The sequence below is a fragment of the Uloborus diversus genome, chromosome 6 (genome assembly GCF_026930045.1).
Source record: "Uloborus diversus isolate 005 chromosome 6, Udiv.v.3.1, whole genome shotgun sequence".
NCBI classification, from domain to species: Eukaryota; Metazoa; Arthropoda; class Arachnida; order Araneae; family Uloboridae; genus Uloborus; species Uloborus diversus.
Genome location: NC_072736.1, coordinates 34108554 through 34127680, shown reverse-complemented (window position 1 = coordinate 34127680; position 19127 = coordinate 34108554). Strand labels below are relative to the sequence as shown.

Here is a 19127-nt window from a genome sequence, read left to right as displayed (position 1 = left end):
TTATAGAATTTTTAATTAACTTAAACTCATTTAAATAGCCATGAAACGTGTTTAAAGAAGTTTTCTGATCAATACTTTCAGGTATTGATTAGAATGTATATATTTTCTAAGAATTGCTATGGATATTGCCGAAAAAAAGTTAACTAAATAATAATAATAACCATGGGCAAGTTAACACAATGAAGCACAAAAATATGCTGTCTGTGCGACATTTTGGCAAGTCAGAAAAAAAACTACGCCCGAAAAACTGACGGGCAAAACTGCTAAGTATTTAAACTACTACAAGTTTGGTTAACTTTTGCTAACTTACCCAGTACTTTCAGTTCCAACGTTGCTTCATCCGTGCCATTGGAATTCTTTGCCGTTATCACATATTTATTTGAATCTTTTCGTAGAGCCTTGCTGATAACGAATACGGTACGGTTAGCCTCGATGATCGGTTTGATCCTGGAAGACTCAGGTAAGGGTTTTCCATCAATCGTCCATGTGATTGTTGGTGTAGGTTCACCTTTAACATCGATTTCTAGTCGCACTGCTTGTCCACTTCTGACAGTGTGTGGTTTCAAATTGGTGCGATCTATTTTTGGTGCCACTGAAATAGCAAAAGGAAATGTTAGTTATTTTATAAACTGCTTTTTTTTGGTTATATCAGTTAAACTTTCTAAAAGAGCGCTGTTATTATGATTGTACAGTGAATGTCAATTTTACATTTCTCAGTAGTGACTGCTGATGAGTTTTGTGCTTAGATACTTATGAAATCTCAACGTACAAAGCAATTCTAAGTACAATACTTTTTTTTTTGGAAAACAGAAACTTTGTAAAAAAAAATAAAATAATAAAGTTAAAAGTAAAACAGTGAAATTCACCATTCATTCCACCCCCCCCCCCGTTTAAATTACAATTTCGTTGATCATGTGGATTTTCTTCTGTTGATTTACCTATCATTTAGATATTTGCCTCAATTGATTCTCCAGAGAACATACGAAACTATAATTGTCGGTGTTCTAATTATATGTAACTACCATTAGGAGCTAAGCTTTTTATCTAGAAGGATATTTTTATTGATGAAGTCAGAATTTGCAAGATTCTTATCACCTGTTTTCACGAAGCCGTATAGCAGTGGTTCTCAACCTAACTTCTCGGGATCACTTGGTACCCTTTCGAATAAAAGGCGGACCACTTTCGATAGAACTGATATTTTCACATTAGGTGAAACGAGATGAATTCAAAAGTTTTTTTCAATAAAATTAATTACAACAATAGAAATGAGGTTAAAAAACATTTCCCTACGCGTTCGAGGACCACATAAAAAATTGCTCAAGGACTATAAGTTGAGAATGACTGCCTTGAGTACAGATACTCACAATTCTTTGGCTTAGCAATAACTGGTCTTGACGAATCGCTAGGTTCACTCTTTCCTCCCTTGTTAACAGCAATCACCCTGAATTCATACTCCTCTCCCTCTTCAAGATCTCCAACAGTTCCGGATGTCTGGCCTCCCGGAATTTCCTTAGCCTTGTGCCACTTGTGAGCTCCTTTCTTTCTCTTTTCTATGATGTACTTTGTGACAGGAGATCCTCCGTCGCTAGCGGGTGGTGCCCACTGTAGGTCAACATGGTCCACATCCCAATCTGTTGGTTCTGGACGACCAGGTTTAGATGGTTCATCTGAAATAATACAATGTTTTGTAAGGACAAAAACATTTCCTTTGGGATGCATATAAAAAGAGATATCTCTAGTAGACTAACTAAGCAAATAAAACGTTTAAAATAGAAAAAAATGTAATGAACGCCTAATTATCCGTGGAAAAGGGCGGCACCGTAACCGCGGATAATCCACAAAATAAGTAAAAAAATGATACTATTGACGCAGTAGCTTACAAAATCAATAACATTTACATACATTTAAGCTGCAGCTAAAAACTAGAGCAGTTTATGAAAAATAAGTTATATAGAAGGTAAAAAAGACTCGCTCATTATTACAAACGGATTACACACAAACGCCAGCAAATCAGGCAAACAGATTGACTGAAACAGATCAAGGTTTGATGAATCAAAAATGTATAAAGGAGAGGAGGGAAACTCTTTCAAGCAAAACTGATCTGGTGACTCGATTACGCCCGAATGTTGTTGAGATGTCAAAGCTAGAAAGTAGTATAACTTTAACAATCCGGTTTTACTAGTAGTGTAGATCTAAAGCAGTAAGTTGTGTAGATCTTAAAATCAGGTTTCATCCAATCGAGTTTCTGTGATTTTGGATGATGAAGAAAGAAATAGAAATAACTTCGAATAGATATTGCACTTGCAAAATTAAAGTGAGTATATTTATCTAAATTCAGTTAATCATCGCCGATTTCCATTTTTTTTCCTCAAATTGGGAAAAACCGCGTATAATCCGCCCATAGATAAACTATGCACAATAATCGTGATTTTATTGTGATAGTTAAGTGTGTATTTAAAATATAACTGATAAAGAGAATATTATTGCAGGTGGAATACATTGGGAGAAACATATTCCAAGAACAGTAATTGGAGAGAAAAAACATTTGAAGGACAGTGGATTAAAAAAATCTTTCGAGTCAGTTCTAATAGATGTCAAATTAAAAAAAAAAGTACGCACAGGTACTTCGGCACAGATTAAATTTATATGAAACAAGAAGAATTTACCAAATGGATTCTTTGCAAGGGTAGATTGATCGGTTTCGAGTTCTTCGGAGTCACCTTCCTTGTTGACAGCGCGAACACGGAACTTGTATTTCTTTCCAGGCTGCAAGTTTGTAAGGTCGCACTTGGGCGTCTGCGACTTGCCAGCAGGCACCCAAACTCCAGTGTCTTCATCCATTTTTTCGACTTCGTAGTATTCGATCGGACTGCCTCCATCGTCTTCGGGCTCTGTCCACTTCAAGGTGCAGCCTTCTTTGTGCACGTCTGACACATCCAAGGGCCCTCTGGGCTTACTGGGCTTACCTACAAGGTTATTACATGACAATTTAGTATGGATGAACTGCCGTTCAAAAAACTTAAAGCTTAAAATAGTTGGTGTAAATTGGACAAAAGTCTTAATGGAAGATCTGAGGGTTCCCTATAGTCTTCAGAACCACCAGTTCTGCTTTAAATATGTTTTGTTTTTTTGTTTTTGCTCGCGCTTCGGTGGAAGCCCTATTGAACGACAACTTAGAACACTTATAATGCTTTAGTTTGGAAACGCCTAATTATTTGGTGGTTGAAAAAGAAGGAAAAAGGGTCATTCCATAGTGACTAACGTAACATTCACAGCTGATTTTCAAACTCTTTTTACTTACACTAGGAGTAAAAATAAATGTGTTTTGGTTTAATATGCAGATTTAAAATGTACAAGGTCACAATTTTTCATTTCTACCAAGAATTTGAAGCAAAATAAGCGCCGACAGGTGTTTTTTCGCCAAAAAAGGCATCGTGACTAACGTAACATTTTTGCAACCCTGAGAAACAATGCTTATGTTAGTAGGCAAATTTTTCTGAAACTTACGCAGACATTTAAAATTGGCCGATATATTTGTAAGAGGTAAACAATCTATTTTTTAAAATGTACTACAGATTTGTTACAGATGAATCTTTTTTGGCCCTTAATGATACTTTTACGAAAAACTGTGTGTGACTAACGTAACGTGACTAACGTAACCATCGAATAACAAGCAATGAATGCATATAAAAACACTTTTTATAATTAATATCTTGCTCTGATATTACTTTTACACTTTTTAGGAACCTTCTTTGTTTTGAACTATGGTTCTTTCTTTCCTTTTTTTTCTATATTAGTGTAAGAAATTGAATGAAAGGATTCAGTTTAATAAACTCAATTTGAATGTACGGAAAAAAAATAAACAAATAAAAAAAACTGCTTTTACAAACTGAATGACATTATTCTTGTGGGTTATTAAATCCTAAATATCTCTCTTTTAAAAAATTAACTTTATGCAAGTTGATAGTTTAACCGCATTCTAGTATTCTGCCGATATACTAGTTATCATTATAAGAAACTCCGTAGTACTTTTCAATGGTATATTATTTTTTAAGGTTTTTGTTATTCATCGAACGAATAGTGTTGCGCATGCTTTTGAATTAAAATGTAATATTGAAAAAAAAAATATTCGAACGTTTTTAGAGAATGCATTTTAATTCCAGATATCACCGCAAATGTTTGAATTTCTAAATGATCATTCTTGCATTTTCTGAAATATATGGCCGCAGCGCTTTTTGTCACTGTATCATTATGTAACATCTTCAAATGTTTTCCAACGAGCAGCCATTACTTCATTTTAATAATTGGTGGAGATGTATTTTATAAAAAATAGAGACGTTATCCTTTGTTAACATTATATTTCTATTATCTTAATTCTTAAGCTTGGATTCTTGTGTTGAATGCACATTCAGCAGAGTACTCATTTTGCTTTACTCACCTTTTTTTCTTTTTTAATAATTCTTTAAATTGGAAGTATATTTATAAAGACCATTAGAAAAGGATTTTTCTAAGTAAACAGAAAGTCTACAATGTAATATTACTGGTATTTTTCACCCTTTATATTTTTAATCAATACAGAATGCCTACATATTCAAAATTGTTCATGAAAATGTACATTAAATTAAATAAGTTTTAAATATTAGCAGTCATTTTTAAAATGTTACGTTAGTCACATGCAAACTGTTACGTTAGTCACAGCTCAAATGTTACGTTAGTCACACTAATTATTTTATATCTACTGATACTAAAATAAATATTTTGCACTTTTTAAGTAGATATGACACAGATATAAGAAAATAAAAAGTGCTGTTTGGTTCAATCATCTGGTTTAGTTTTTAAGCAGAAAATAGTACATTTTCATGACTAACGTAACGTAAATATTTTCAGTGAAATAGTCAAATTAATTAAAATACTTATCTTATAATGTATGGGGAAAAAACAGTCAATTTTATTGGGCCCACATCTAATTATTTAGAATAAACATAGTTTTTTTAAAAATTTGCAAAATTTTTTACATTAGACAAGAAAACGTAGACGGCATGTTTTTTGCACATACTAAGCCTTTTCTACAACCTCGCACGTTTAGAGCCAGAAGAAATACACCGAATGAAATGTTTGCAAACTGCTACTGGATTTATGTACTAGAAAGTATGCTGAATGAAATGATAGGTCATAATTAAGGCTTTATGGAAAAAAAAATTCTGAGGATGTGGTTGACATTTCTATGGAATGACCCAAAAGAGGCACGCACGTAAAATTAAGGAAAATAAATATAAACTGAATATTTATCGCAAAACATTGGGTTAAAAAAATGGATTCCAATTAATTGGCAACTTCCTCCAGAATTTAAAAAAAAAGAAAAGCAAAACAGAAATAAGACATAAGAGTGGATGTTTTCTTATTTTATGTCACTTTTTTGTAGTAAATTTTTATTTAAAAGAAGTGTTTTGAAGGTGATGAAGGCATTAGATGGCTGCGGATAGCTAAATGTCTTAATTAGCTTGACCAGGATTTATAAGCGTTTTAGGAAAAATGAAAAAAAGCTAATGAACTATACTCACCCATGACAAATATCTCTACCTTTGCTTCATCTTTTCCCATCTTGTTGGTGGCAGTGATTGTGTATATTCCACTTTCTTTTCGTGTAGCACGGAGGAGGTAGAATTTCGTATTGTAATCGGCATTGTCGATTCGAATTACGTCAGAAGTTTTCACTTCGACGTCGTTTAGCTCCCATTTTACTTCAGGCGGCGGCTCGCCAATGATATTCACATCCAGGTTGACTGTTTGACCAATTTTGATAGCCATATTCTTTAAGTTTGTTCTGTCGATGCGTGGTTTCACTGTAAAAAAGGGAAAGAAAGTAATTACGATTATTGTCATTATTTTGCAACTGATGTAGCAGAATAAACTTGGGTCGCATGTTGATCACAGAAGACCGTTTGGTCATTGACAACATTCTTAATATTATTACGTATATGTATATTAGTCGTGGTGTTGTGTTTTTATTTTTTATGGATACGCTGAATTTCGAATGTAATAGAGAAGATAAAACTTGTGAAAATAATTATCAATGTTTCATTTAAAATTTGAAAAATGAGGAAAACAGTCAATGAAAGGAAAACAAACAATCAAATGCCATTTACCGCCGACATCCTCTAAAATTTTGAACTCATCTATCAGTTTTTTTTAATGATTAAGTTATATAAAGGTGTATATTCTAGGTTTCAGTTCATCTAAACATCTGTCTAACATTAATAAATAAACCATTAATGTGCATTATAGCTTAATTTTCTTATCTGAATGGACTCCGATTTAAATGCCTACCATAAATGCCCTCTGTTGGTAAATAATATTAAATTTGTAAGAAAGCTGTGCTAAGTAGTGTGAATTTACTTAACACTATTTATTTATCATTGTTATTTTTGTCGAAAAATTTAACACTGACAGTTACTACGTTAAATGCCTAAAGGCACATAAAACTGGTGCTTGTTTCCAAGTTCAGGACAAATCGTTTAAAAACATATTAAATGTTTCTTCCTGCCTTCAGATTCTGTGTATGATATGAATAATTGCATGTACTCATGAATATATTGAGAAACTTTCGTAAACAAATAAAGTTCAAAATATATAATTAAACTCATACACAGGTCAAAATTTCATTTGTTTTTCCTCGCGTTTGCATTTTACGACACTAGTCTAATCTTTATGTATACATGCTAAGGAAATGAATCCTAACGCACTGTGAGATAATTTTTATGTTTTCTAACAGTTAAATAAAAACTACCTAATTAAAAGTAAAAGTTCGACCACATAAAAAGTGTGAAAAAGGAGGTTCAAAACTTTTCCATAAACTTGATTGCGCAGAAGTTAGCTCGTTTTTGAAAACTGAATGTAACAAAGCTGCAATGAAAAAAAGCAAAATGTTATTGGTATTAATTTTTTAAAAAGCAATAATTAACAAAAACATTAACCGTGAAAGCGAACTCGTTACGAAGACAGCGATTGCAGAAACGAAACCTTTATGTTCAAGAGGATAAATGTCGCGCATTTCTAATCGTGAATATCTTCACTGCATTTAATTTTCCATCATTTCGAAACATTCTCAAAAAATGTGAGATTTTTTCTTTGAAAGTAGAGAATCAATTTATACACGGGAGTTTTTTTTTTTTTTTTCTTTTGTAATTTTTTTCTTGACTTTTTTGAATCGGAGGTCGACTGATTACAAGTGCACACGGAAGTCAAAAATGTGCGAATTCCCTGGAACATAAAAATGCACTTATTTAACCGTTTTTGTACTTACAGAATCTAGGTTTAGCCAAATGAGGAGGTGTGGCTTCACTGGGTTCTCCTGGTCCCGCCTTGTTGACTGCCCTTACGCGGAATTCATATTTTTGTCCTTCAATTAAACCTCCAACTTTTCCTTCGTTTCCACTAACGTCTGCAGCTTTAACCCACTGACCGGATATCTTGTCTTTCTTTTCAATAACGTAACCAGTGATTGGGGCATTGCCGTCTCTTGCTGGTGGGTCCCATTTCAATTGGACAAAGTCCTTGTCATAATCGACCACTTCTGGAATTCCAGGTGCGCCAGGTTTTTCTATATTTAAGGGAAAATAAAAACGCAGTTAATTGAAAACATTACGATTTATATATCAAACAATTCATACAAGCCACATATTTATTTTTGAAACGAATCTCTTGAATGCTTTTGTTGGACGGCTTTACATCCATAAGCTCACACTTTCGTGCCTCGAAAAAGTGATTTTTCAAAATCTCGAAACACGAATTTGATTTTTTTTTTTTGTAAAATGTGTACATTCATAAAGTTGTTTCCTCACTATAAAGTTTCCTTTTGTCTAGAACTGCCACTTAACTAAAATGCAAGCTGAAATTGTATTTTTGTGTAAAAAAAGAACTTTTTGATCTATTTGAATTAAAAAAAAATACAGAAAATGTTTTCTCAACGGGAGTCAGAAACAGAAAGAAGATGTTTACAATTTTGGAATATATTGTAACTTCTCTCCTATTTGTCATCCTTTTATGAATCTCTTTTAGTTTCACACCGAATTTTAAATTTCCGAACGTAAGTATATAAAACTTAATATACTTACGTTCTATTATTTTCTTATTATATTATTTTCAAAACTTATGTTTATGAAAAATAAAACACATTATACACTACACAGACGCGCACTTCCGCTCATAAGCACCTTCGTTCTTTCTTTGCTGCAAGAACATTTGAATGAGATAGAAAAGGTTGCCTAAATTTATGGGTATTAAAGTGCTATATGCCATTCATGTAAATTTAATTTTGTATAACACAAATCAGGTCGGCTATGATGGAAATCTATTCGTTTACTTCAAACTGCTACCTACTCTTGTACATTTTTTCCCGTTATTTGCTTGTTTTTGCACATGTAAGCCAAGACGATCTGAAATTCTGCTGAACTTCATGCAAACGTAAACTGGACGCACTCTTGTACATTAGGAAATTACTATGTTTCGAATGTTGAGCATGTACTTGAAAAATGTATTAAAATATTTGTGTAGATGAAAAAAAAAGTTTTTCATTGCCAAAAGAAAAAAAAAAGGTAAGAATGGCTTTTTAAAGGGTGAGAGAATGGACTTGAACTATGTAAAACCCACATAACATTAAATTTTACTGCACAATATACCAACTTATTTAAATATTTTGTAAGAGTCAGTTTTCATTTTTTTTTCTTTTTTGAGACTAAAAATTACAGCATTTTTCTTTGCTATAAGTTCACTTGCATCTGTAGTAGTTTTGAGTTTTCACCGAAAGAAAAATCTTATATGTTACATTGGCAAATATTTTCCACAATTTTTCCGTTTCCTGAGTTAATTGCTCCGTTATTGCAATTGATGACGAACGTCAAGTACTGTATATGATGCTCCAAATATAAATTTCATTTTTATAAATATTTACCACTTACCAAATGGATTTTTCGCTAATGTTGAGCGATCCGTTTCAAGTGGCTCAGATTCACCTTCGTTGTTAATAGCTTTCACTCTGAAATGGTACTTTTTGCCTTGCTCCAATCCTGTCACTGGGATCTCTGTGGTATCTTTATCCACTTTTCCAACAGGTGTCCAAATGCCTTTGAGTACGTCTAGTTTTTCCACTTGATATCCTTCCAATGGCATTCCACCGTCATCCTTTGGCGGTTGCCACTCCAACTTGCACCCTTCGGCATGTACATCGGTAATTTCGATAGGGCCTTCTGGCTTCGTTGGCTTGGCTGTAATTGCAAACAATTTGAAGTAATAATTGCGATTTAAAAAAGTTTGTACTTTCATTTGAAATGTATTGAGAACAAGAGTTTTATTTGTCATTGGACTCTTTTCAAGTTTTTCAAGTTAAGTGAACGCTAATAATTTAGTGGCCATCGACTTTCTATTTATAGCAGAATTAAATCACGAGCATTGCATATTGCCTTATAAATAGCCCTTGTAATTTAAATATTTATAAGGTAGGATCCTTATATAACAAAGGTAAGTACTTTTTAGTTATACTTGTATGTAAATCAATTCATGACATACTTGAACGTCATCCTTTAAGTTGAATAAATGCATTTGTGCGTAAAAAGTAAAATAAGAAATAACAACGTCAAATAACACAAATTGCTGACTATACAAAATAAAAAATAACAATGACAAATAGCACAAATTGCAGATTACTGCAAATAAGAACTAACAGTGCCAAATCGCACAAAATTTAGATGTCTGCAATTTGTGCTATTTGACGTTATTTCTTACAATACATCATCTTTCGCACGCGGTTTATCGCACACAGAAAAGCAAAATCTGGTAGTACTTAAAAATGCTATGAGCAGATTAACTGCAAAATAAAAGTTACACTAAAATTAAATAAAAACCTTTCAATAATCTTTTATCGATTGTTCAAATTTTCATCTTTCTGCGTTTATCGGGATGCTACGGTATGATAACTTACTAGGAATACTTATTTAAACAATTTATCGGGAATTTTAACCTTAAATAATTATTTAAATTAATGAATTGTTATTATAATATTGAAAAAATGGAGATTTTCTAAGCTAGATTTTTGAAATGAACGTAATAAGAATTTATAAAGCAAAAAAAAAAAAAAAAAAAGTTAATGTGAAATTAAAGCTTAATTTTTTATTAAAAAAAGTGGGGAACCCTTATAGTCTTCGGAGCTGACTTTCATGCATACGTAGTCTCAATTTCGTCTGATATGATGCACCTGTACGCAATGGGATGTAAATGCCAAAAATAAAATTTTGGGTGTGACTAGTACAAATGGTTTATGGGATTCTAGTCTATTTTGAGGCAAAAAGTTTTTTTTAGTAGCACTAGTAGGTGCTGCTGAGCAACATAAGTTAGAAAAACTTTTTAATGAAAGTCTTTAAACTTTGCACACGTTTTGCTCAAAACTTTAAAATGTTCACTCACATCCCTTTGCTTCTCACCGCCTCAAATGTAAAAATTAACATGACTTTGAAAAGAAGTAAAATAGCTGAGCTTTCAAGTGCAGCCCAGTATGTTTCAATTTAACAGGCAATATCTTTCTTACCTAATACTTTAATATTCACAGTTGCCTCGTCCTTTCCGTTTTTATTCACTGCACGAATGGTATATTTCCCACTGTATGGTCGAGTCAAGTGAGTAAACTTTATATGCGTCGCATAATCTTCGTTGTGGAATTGTACCACGTCATCAGGTTCAACGGGTTTCTCTCCTAAGTGCCACGTGATGGTTGCTGGAGGCTCGCCTTCAACTTCAACATCAAGCTTGGTGGAGTTTCCTGCACGGATGGTGATGTCTTGCAGATTGGCACGATTGATTTTGGGGGCAACTAGTGGGAAAAAAGTCTTTGTCAATATAATTAAGTAATTGTTAAAATTATTAATAATAAAGAATAATTAAGTATTTTTTAAAAATTATTATTAGTTATTATAAAGTATAAGTACGCTTTTTTGTGCAAAGTGCCGCAATGATTGATTGAACAATAAGTGGTAAGAAATGTTCTGTATAAATATTGTTCAGTAAAGTAGATATACTAATGATATGTGTTACTAGGTGTGCAAGTACAGGTAGCTATTTTAAAATAAAACAGGAGAATTTGTATACACTCTTATTTTTGTTTATGAGTAATCTCATACGTGACGAAATGACACTTTTGAACAAAATTCAACGTATAAGAGCAAAGCTATGTTCATCAAAATGAGTATTTTCCCTTTTTGATCTCAAAATTATCGAATACTAAAGCGTTTTCGTTTCATTTCATCTTATTTTTTATAGGATCATTGAGGGATATCTCAAAATCAAAACGAAAAATGATGATTCATCATTTACTATTTAAGGATTTCATAGTTATCATCATCATAACAGACTAAAGAGCCCAGTTATGGTCCAATGCCTTCCTTTGAAGATTTTTAAATAATGACTTCCGAAAGTTGGACATTAGAAAAACAGGAGTAAATCGCAATTGTAGTTTTTGATAGTAAGATTCTATGAAGTATACTTGGTTATAAACACAAATGTTAAAATGTTAATTGAAGAAGAAGATTCAATTTTGAATTATATAGTATAGGGGTTAAAATTTTTATCTTCTATGCTTTGCAAAACTGCATTGGGAATAATATGGTAAGATCAACAGGATGTGTTGATTAACACAATGTTAATGCAGTCCTCTGAACTTTACTTCCAATAAAAGATATCATTTCGTCACACTTGGCAAAATTTAAATTAGTTCTAATTTAGACATTTTTGACTTTGAAATTTAAATACTACTAAAATAAGAAAGAAAATATGAGCGTGAATCCAACTTACGATTCCTTGCTTTCGCGATGTGTGGTTTTGTTGGTTCACTAGGTTCTCCTTCTCCTGCTTTGTTGATTGCTTTTACTCGGAACTCATACTGGTGACCTTTCAGTAGGCCGGTCACTTTGCCCTCTGGTTTTGAGCCTTGTACTTCTGCACCAACATCCCAATTGGTGGCAAATCGTTCTTTCTTCTCGATGATGTAGCCAGTTATGCCAGCACCTCCATCATTTTTAGGTGGTGTCCATTTCAGATCTACCATATTCTCATCCCAGTCGACGATTTCTGGGACTCCAGGTGCACTGGCAGCCTCTAAAACAGGAAGCAGTTAAATAATGAAGCAAAAGAATAATTATTCAAAAATACAATCACGAAATAATTTTTTTTTACGTAGTAAAATATCCCTCTATCTCCTGATCCACCAGCTGCAACGCAATACTTTTAACCAAAAGTATTAGGTTGGGGAGGGTGGCCCAAAGTGGGTAGGTTTTCGAAGAACGCTTGGAAATTGTAGTTTTTGGATCTTGTCGCAACAATTTCGGTTTTATTTCCTAGAAGGGTTCTTGAACTTCAAAATAAAATGTGATTTTTGCATTATTCCAAACCCATTATTTATTTCTTATCAAACTTTACAAACATTCGAAAAATGTTTAAAATAGTTGACTGGCTACCTGCTATTATAAAAACAATTATTTTAAACAGTTATAGGGGAATATGGGGCAAAGTGAAATAGCGGGGGAAAAGTGAAATGGTGACATATAAACTCTGCTTTTGGCTCCATATATCTGATATTATTTTAACTATGTAGTACTATATGTACTTCTTTCTAGTTAGGAGAAAAATACAGCCGAATATTAAAGCATTTGGTAATACAAGCAGTTTTTAAAAAATGATACTCATATTGTAACATTTTAATGTAAGTCAAAAATTATTTTTGTAACTATGGAATGATAAAGTTCTTGTTGTTAACTTTTAAATATTGACTGAGATCTTCTAATATTCAATGCAGTAAAAATTTAGTTAATATTGAGCTTATTTGTATTAAATAAATTGTACAATTAGTCAAGTACATGCGTGGCAAAGTGGATGGGGGTAAGTGAAATAGTTTGTTTCATTTCATCACTCAGTCAATTACTATAAATCACTTACATTTTCATTTATTAATTAATTCATTTACATTCATACATTTAGTAATTCACTTATTTATTCAGTCATTCACTTATTTTCTTACTCATTCATTCTTTTACTCGCTCATTTATTTTTCTTTCATTAATTGATTTATTCATTTAATTATTCGTTTATTGTTCCATTAACTTTTCATTTATTCATTCAACCTTTTATTTACTCATTTTTTATTAAAAAAAAGATGTTTTATAATCGAATAGAAAATATTTCATAAGAAAAATATTTTATTTTTCACTTTGCCTCATAGAAAAGAAAAGTGAAAATTTTCCACATTTTTTGAAGACTCAATTTTACTGCCAAAAATTAAAAATTATGTTTCAATGCAAGGTTTATTATAATATATAATGTTCTTTCTTTATGTACTGTAATTTTCAAAATAAATTTCCGATTTGTTGATTTTGAAAAAACTCATTCATCTTAACTATCTCACTTTGCCCCACATTCCCCTACTTATCCCTTTTAAAATCAGCACATTTGTTTATAAAACATAAAGTCATAACTGATTAAATTAATAGATTAATTAATTTCCATCGTAAAAAATAACTTTTTAAATTTTTCTTATCCTATTGAAATATAAAATCTAAGTCAGCATACGAGTCAAGAAATTAAAAAAATATATATGATTAAATCCTATACAGGTTTGCCCGACCAGCTTTGCCCAAAGGCACGTGTTTTATTTAAATAATTATAACCTTAAATTTAAAAAAGAAAAAAAAAACGAAATGACTATCGTAGTTTGTCGGTGGCTGATGTCAGAATAATGTAATATTATTGACAATCAAAAAAAAGAAGCTGGTCTTCGACAAATCACAAGTTACAAAACTTCATTTTTTTAGAAATGTATCATTTTTTTATTTTAAGCCTAGTTGCGCCTGCTGCTTCACTGCTGCTTCGCTTGGACTGATTAAAACTCGGGGTTTTTTCATGTAAACACGACATACGTATGTATCGCTGCTTACACACCATGGGGGGGGGGGCATTCGAAGGCCTAACCGCTTTGGGTGACCTACCCGCTTTGGGCCACCATCCCCTACATATATATATCTATACTTTAAAGTGCAGTATGCTAACAGCTGTAACATCAGAAAAAAGTGGAACAGAGCAATAAGAAATAACGTCAGTTTGACGGCTAAATAATTTTCTCTACTTTGAGATTCAGAAACAAGATGCTGAGAACCCATTCTTGCTTGGAAGTCAGGAACAAAAAGAGGCAGGTGTGCCCAGAAAGGGAGGTTCATGGCACAGAATGTGTCGTTTAAATTTTCAGAGGAGTTAGAGTGTTTTAATCTAACTCTGGGTAAGGGGAGTGTCTTGTTCTTAGGGGTGCTTCGTAGCATTTTAACGGAGTGAGCGACCATGGTTGGGGGTGAGCACTCTTGATTAGTATATTATTTTACTTAAAAAATTATGCTTAAAACTATTTAAGAGCTTCTTTGTTTGTATTTCAGCAAATACGAGAATTGACTGCCTGATAACCAAGACAATCATGTTGCGAACTAAACTTTCTTTTTGAGAAATTGTCAAGAAACGAGGTGATGTGTGCATCACATTCCTTTTACACCAATTTAATGATATTTGTTATAGATGCCTTGGAGTAAGGAAAGAAACACTTTAAATGTTTTTGCCCCAAGTTTCTTGAGAACTGAAGCAAAAAAAAAAATAAATAAATAAATAAAAAAAAACCTTTTATACAAGTCAATTTTCCCAATTTTGGACATTTTAATGTAATTCAATGGTTAACTCTAACTAAATATCGCCAATAGTGGCCAAAATGTGACCAATTTTATTTTTAAAAAAACGACAATTTTTTGTCGCTAAGTTGGCGAAAAAACTTGGCGACCAAAAGCTTGGCGCTATGTTCCCAAGGGTTTGCCAAATTATAACACCACTTGAGTTTGTATTGATAATAATGATTTCCCTCCAAAAAGGGTTGAAAGGCCCCCTTAGGAACATCCGAATGTAATCAAAAGAGGAGGTGCACAACTAGATCCCATTAGAAGTCTATGGACCAAATTTCAACTTTCTAGGACATACCGTTTTTGAGTTATGCGAGATACATACGCATATACGTACATACAGACGTCATGAGAAAACTCGTTGTAATTAATTCGCGGATCGCCAAAATGGATATTTCGGGTGTCTGTCTATATGTTCTTAGACATATATCCACGCATGATCAGATTGAAATAAAAAACAACATTCATTCAGGAGCAAGCAAAATGGAAATTAAGGCCTATTTTTCGGTCAAAATTTTTTCGTGAATACAATACTTCCTTTACTTTGTAAAAAGAAGAAAAAAAAGTAGTTTCATTTTAGACATAAAAACACATTGTTACTGTTTTTTTTGTCTTCTTTTTTTCAATGTGGAGAGTCAATATGACTTTCTATTTTTATCATACAAAACCTGATGACAAATATGGTTAAAAGAAGGTCGTTATATAACTTTAATCAACCTGTTTCCATTGTGCTTACCTGTAAACCCAACAAAAAACATAATTTTTGCTGCACTCAAAACAAATCTATTTTTTATTTCTATTTCACCCTACATGGCGAGAGAGTGTTTTTATTGGGTCTGTAGTATATTACATCATTTGCATCGTACAAAATAAAGAAATTACCTGACTACTTTTTAGCAATATCTATTAGGAATTGTATGATCCTGCTTCTCGTGAATGTAAACAGTCCGATAAAAAGAAAATTTCATACAAACGAAAGATCATTATTACCATGCACTAGCAAACGTACCCAGTTTTGATGTATATATTGTAAAAAATTACACACCTTTATCCAAAACGATGTTTTTCATGAAATAAGAGAATCGAAAAAAAAAAATTTTTCAATAAAAATTAATTGAAAATCCTTGATTTATAAATTGATTAATTTTTAAATGAGCCGGGTAATAAATGCTGAAAATCTTCCCGCCCGCAGCCGGATTAGAACCCGAGACCCTAGGGTTGCTGGCCCAGCATTTTACCGACTAAGTTATTCTAGCTCTGCTGAGTTATATCTTGAACATTATAAATGCATCATGATTATTATTGATTTAATTTCAATTTATTGCTGCTCCACTTATATTATTAGTTTAGATAAGAAGGAGCTTACCGAATGGATTTTTGGCAACAGTAGGCTTATCCGTTACCAGAGGTTCGGACTCTCCTTCGGCGTTCACTGCCTTGACTCTAAACTGATACTCTTTTCCGGGTATGAGTCCTGGGACATCAATTTCCGGTTTGTCACTCTCGGCCCTGCCAACAGGCACCCAAGAACCAGTATTCGTGTCCATCTTCTCCACTTGGTAGTGGTTGATGGGCTTACCACCATCGTCTTCTGGTGGCTCCCATTTGAGCTTGCAACCTTTGGCGTGGACGTCACTCACTTGAAGTGGACCCTTTGGCTTGGATGGAGCACCTTATCAATAGAACAAAAACAGTCAGTCCTCCCCAGAATTCAGAATCTACAGTGCTGGTCAAATTATTAGACTAAGACTGCTTTAAAAGCAAATTCTTCATTGATTACATAACTATATACACATTAACGAACAGTGAAATAATTATCTAATATTTAGTATGTATTCCCTTGTTCTTGATGAGCATTTTAAGTCTTTTTGGCATACTTTTCACAAGGTTTACACCATTTCTTAACTTTTTAAGAAAGCAGGTAAAAAATTGTTTATACTCACTATTACATATACTCAAATACACATAATCAATAATTACCTAAAACTAACTTCAAATATAACAGAACACACTAATAAAAAGAATTATTGAACTGTTTAAGCTGATTGAGGTCATGTTCCTGGTAGGTAGATAAACAAAGAACATGAACAAAGCAGACAGTGCTGCCACCTGCAAACATTAAATTATGCTAAAATAACGTAATAATCAGTGTACAGTATGTACTGTACTTTAACAGTAAAATAAATAGTATTTTAGTACAAATGGTGTACAAAAAAAAAAAAAACTCTTTAGTCTAATAATTTGACCAGCACTGTAAGTGCATATCACATCATTGTGAGACTAAATATTTGGGAGACACTTGAATTGGAATTGATTTCTTTCAATAGTATCATATTTTAGCAAGCTGTGATTTAACTGTTCCACTCTCTAAACTAAAGCTTATTAATAAGATGAAATAAAAATATATTTTTTTATTATATCCTTTTTTGTCATGAATCATACTTTTCTTTGAATTATTTGATTCTAGAGTGAATATGCGAATAACATCAAGTTTTTTGAGCAATCACGATTGCTTATTGTTCTCACTTGACTGTTTTTGGCGTTTTGCACCGTCGACCGGCTCCTCATGATGCTGCTCCTATAGCGAAAGTCGTCTCCAGGTTGCATCTATGTCCTACACACACGTGCACACCTACACAACTACACACACAAACACATACACATATACACAAACACACGCACAAACACATAAACACACGCATACACACAGACAACTACACATACACACACAAAAACATGCACACACACATACGCACAACTACCCACACATTCATGCCTGCACACAGACACAAACACATATGCCTACACACACATACACATACCCCCCCCCCCACACACACATTCATACACACAACTACCCACACACTTATGCCAGCACACAGACACAAACACACATGCCTACACACACATACACATACCCCCTACACACAAACACACACGCCTCGTGATTGCGAAAAACATAATTTGAATTCAAGATGTCAAAATTCAAATTAATTTTTTTTTTGAAAAGAAGTAATGAGTTTTGAAATATATATGCTTTTTTTTCTCCTTTTCATTCTATGATCTGTTATAATATACAGTGAAACCTCCGAATAGCGGACAGTCAAGGGACTAGAAGTTTTGTCTGTTATTGGGAGGTGTCCACTATTAGGAGGAACTACTTAACTTACCTTTTCCAAAATGGAATGTTGTTACCTTTGTAGAACACAATCAAAACAATTGCGAAAGGTTTACTACATTTTACGTCAAGTGTAATTAATTTGTTTTTCGCTACAAATGGATTTAAAAGAAATGTTGTGCCGTGTTCGGAATTTTTCAAGCCATCCATTTGACGCCTTAAAAGAGTCTATCCTCAAAGTTTTCCCGACTTCTCTGGCTTTCTCTTGGAGTTATTGGGACGTTCTTTGCACGAGCAGCTCTGAACCATTTCATGACAACCTCGTCGATTTCACTGGTTTCTGTTTTGCGAAACTTTACATTTTTTAAATTTTCATTCGAACTTACAATCCACAATTTTCTAATTTCGTCTTTATCTTTTAAAATTTCGCTGATTTGAGTTTTCCCAACTTGAAAACGATTGGCAAGACAACGCACACTTATTTTTTTCTTTTTCGGCAACATCCAAAACATTAATTTTTTCTTTCAATGTCAGTCTCTATCTTTTAGTTGCCATTTTAAAACTCAAATAATATTGTCACACAAAAAAATCAACTAAATCAACTCGCCTTTAGGACTGCAAAGCTACGATTGCTGCACGAAAAGCAGGTTCGCTTGCCTCTCAATTCATCTCAGTGTATTAATAGCCCATTACCAATGGCGGCGATTTGGCGCAGCAACAACTCTTCCTCCCACACTTTTTATGGTAAATTTATTTATTTTATCTCGAGTAACACTATTGCGTGATTGACAGTTGTCAATATGACCTTGAATATAGGCAAATCTTTTTCAAGTCTAAAAATTAAACAACCCAACGAAACCACGGCGCCATAAAGCCGACTACTACCGGCGCCGGTCTGCTCAATTGCATCTCCCGAGAGCCTCAGTTAGAAAAAGCGCCCAGTTTCCTCCTTTTTTTTTTATCTTATAGTTATTGTGTACAAAATTCATTAAAATCTTAAGAAAAACGTACGTTAATTGTTAGACTGACATCAGTTTTCACTTATCTGCTTCAATACTCTCAAAACTAACCGTAACAAAATTATGACTTTTTTTTTGTTTTTCATTTTCTGCTGCCCCCAAAAAGTACCATGTCTTTTAGTTGCTGTTTTTTTTTTCTGCCCCCAACTTTTAAGTCCCAATCGCTGCCTCTGCTCATTACCACCCTTTTAATTCCAAGAAACAGTGATAAGGAAATGACGGAGGGGGGGATATCAGTTG

At 33.1% G+C, this 19127-nt stretch overlaps 1 protein-coding gene across 1 annotated transcript in view; it reads right to left on the bottom strand.

Annotated features, from left to right (window-relative positions):
* The window catches only part of LOC129224536 (twitchin-like), a 380173-nt gene that overhangs the window by 147635 nt on the left and 213411 nt on the right, over nt 1–19127 (bottom strand). The window contains 9 exon segments of the mRNA XM_054859008.1: nt 311–592; nt 1365–1667; nt 2667–2966; nt 5562–5843; nt 7304–7600; nt 8958–9263; nt 10580–10861; nt 11839–12141; nt 16117–16422. Coding sequence (XP_054714983.1) covers nt 311–592; nt 1365–1667; nt 2667–2966; nt 5562–5843; nt 7304–7600; nt 8958–9263; nt 10580–10861; nt 11839–12141; nt 16117–16422 — 2661 coding nt within the window.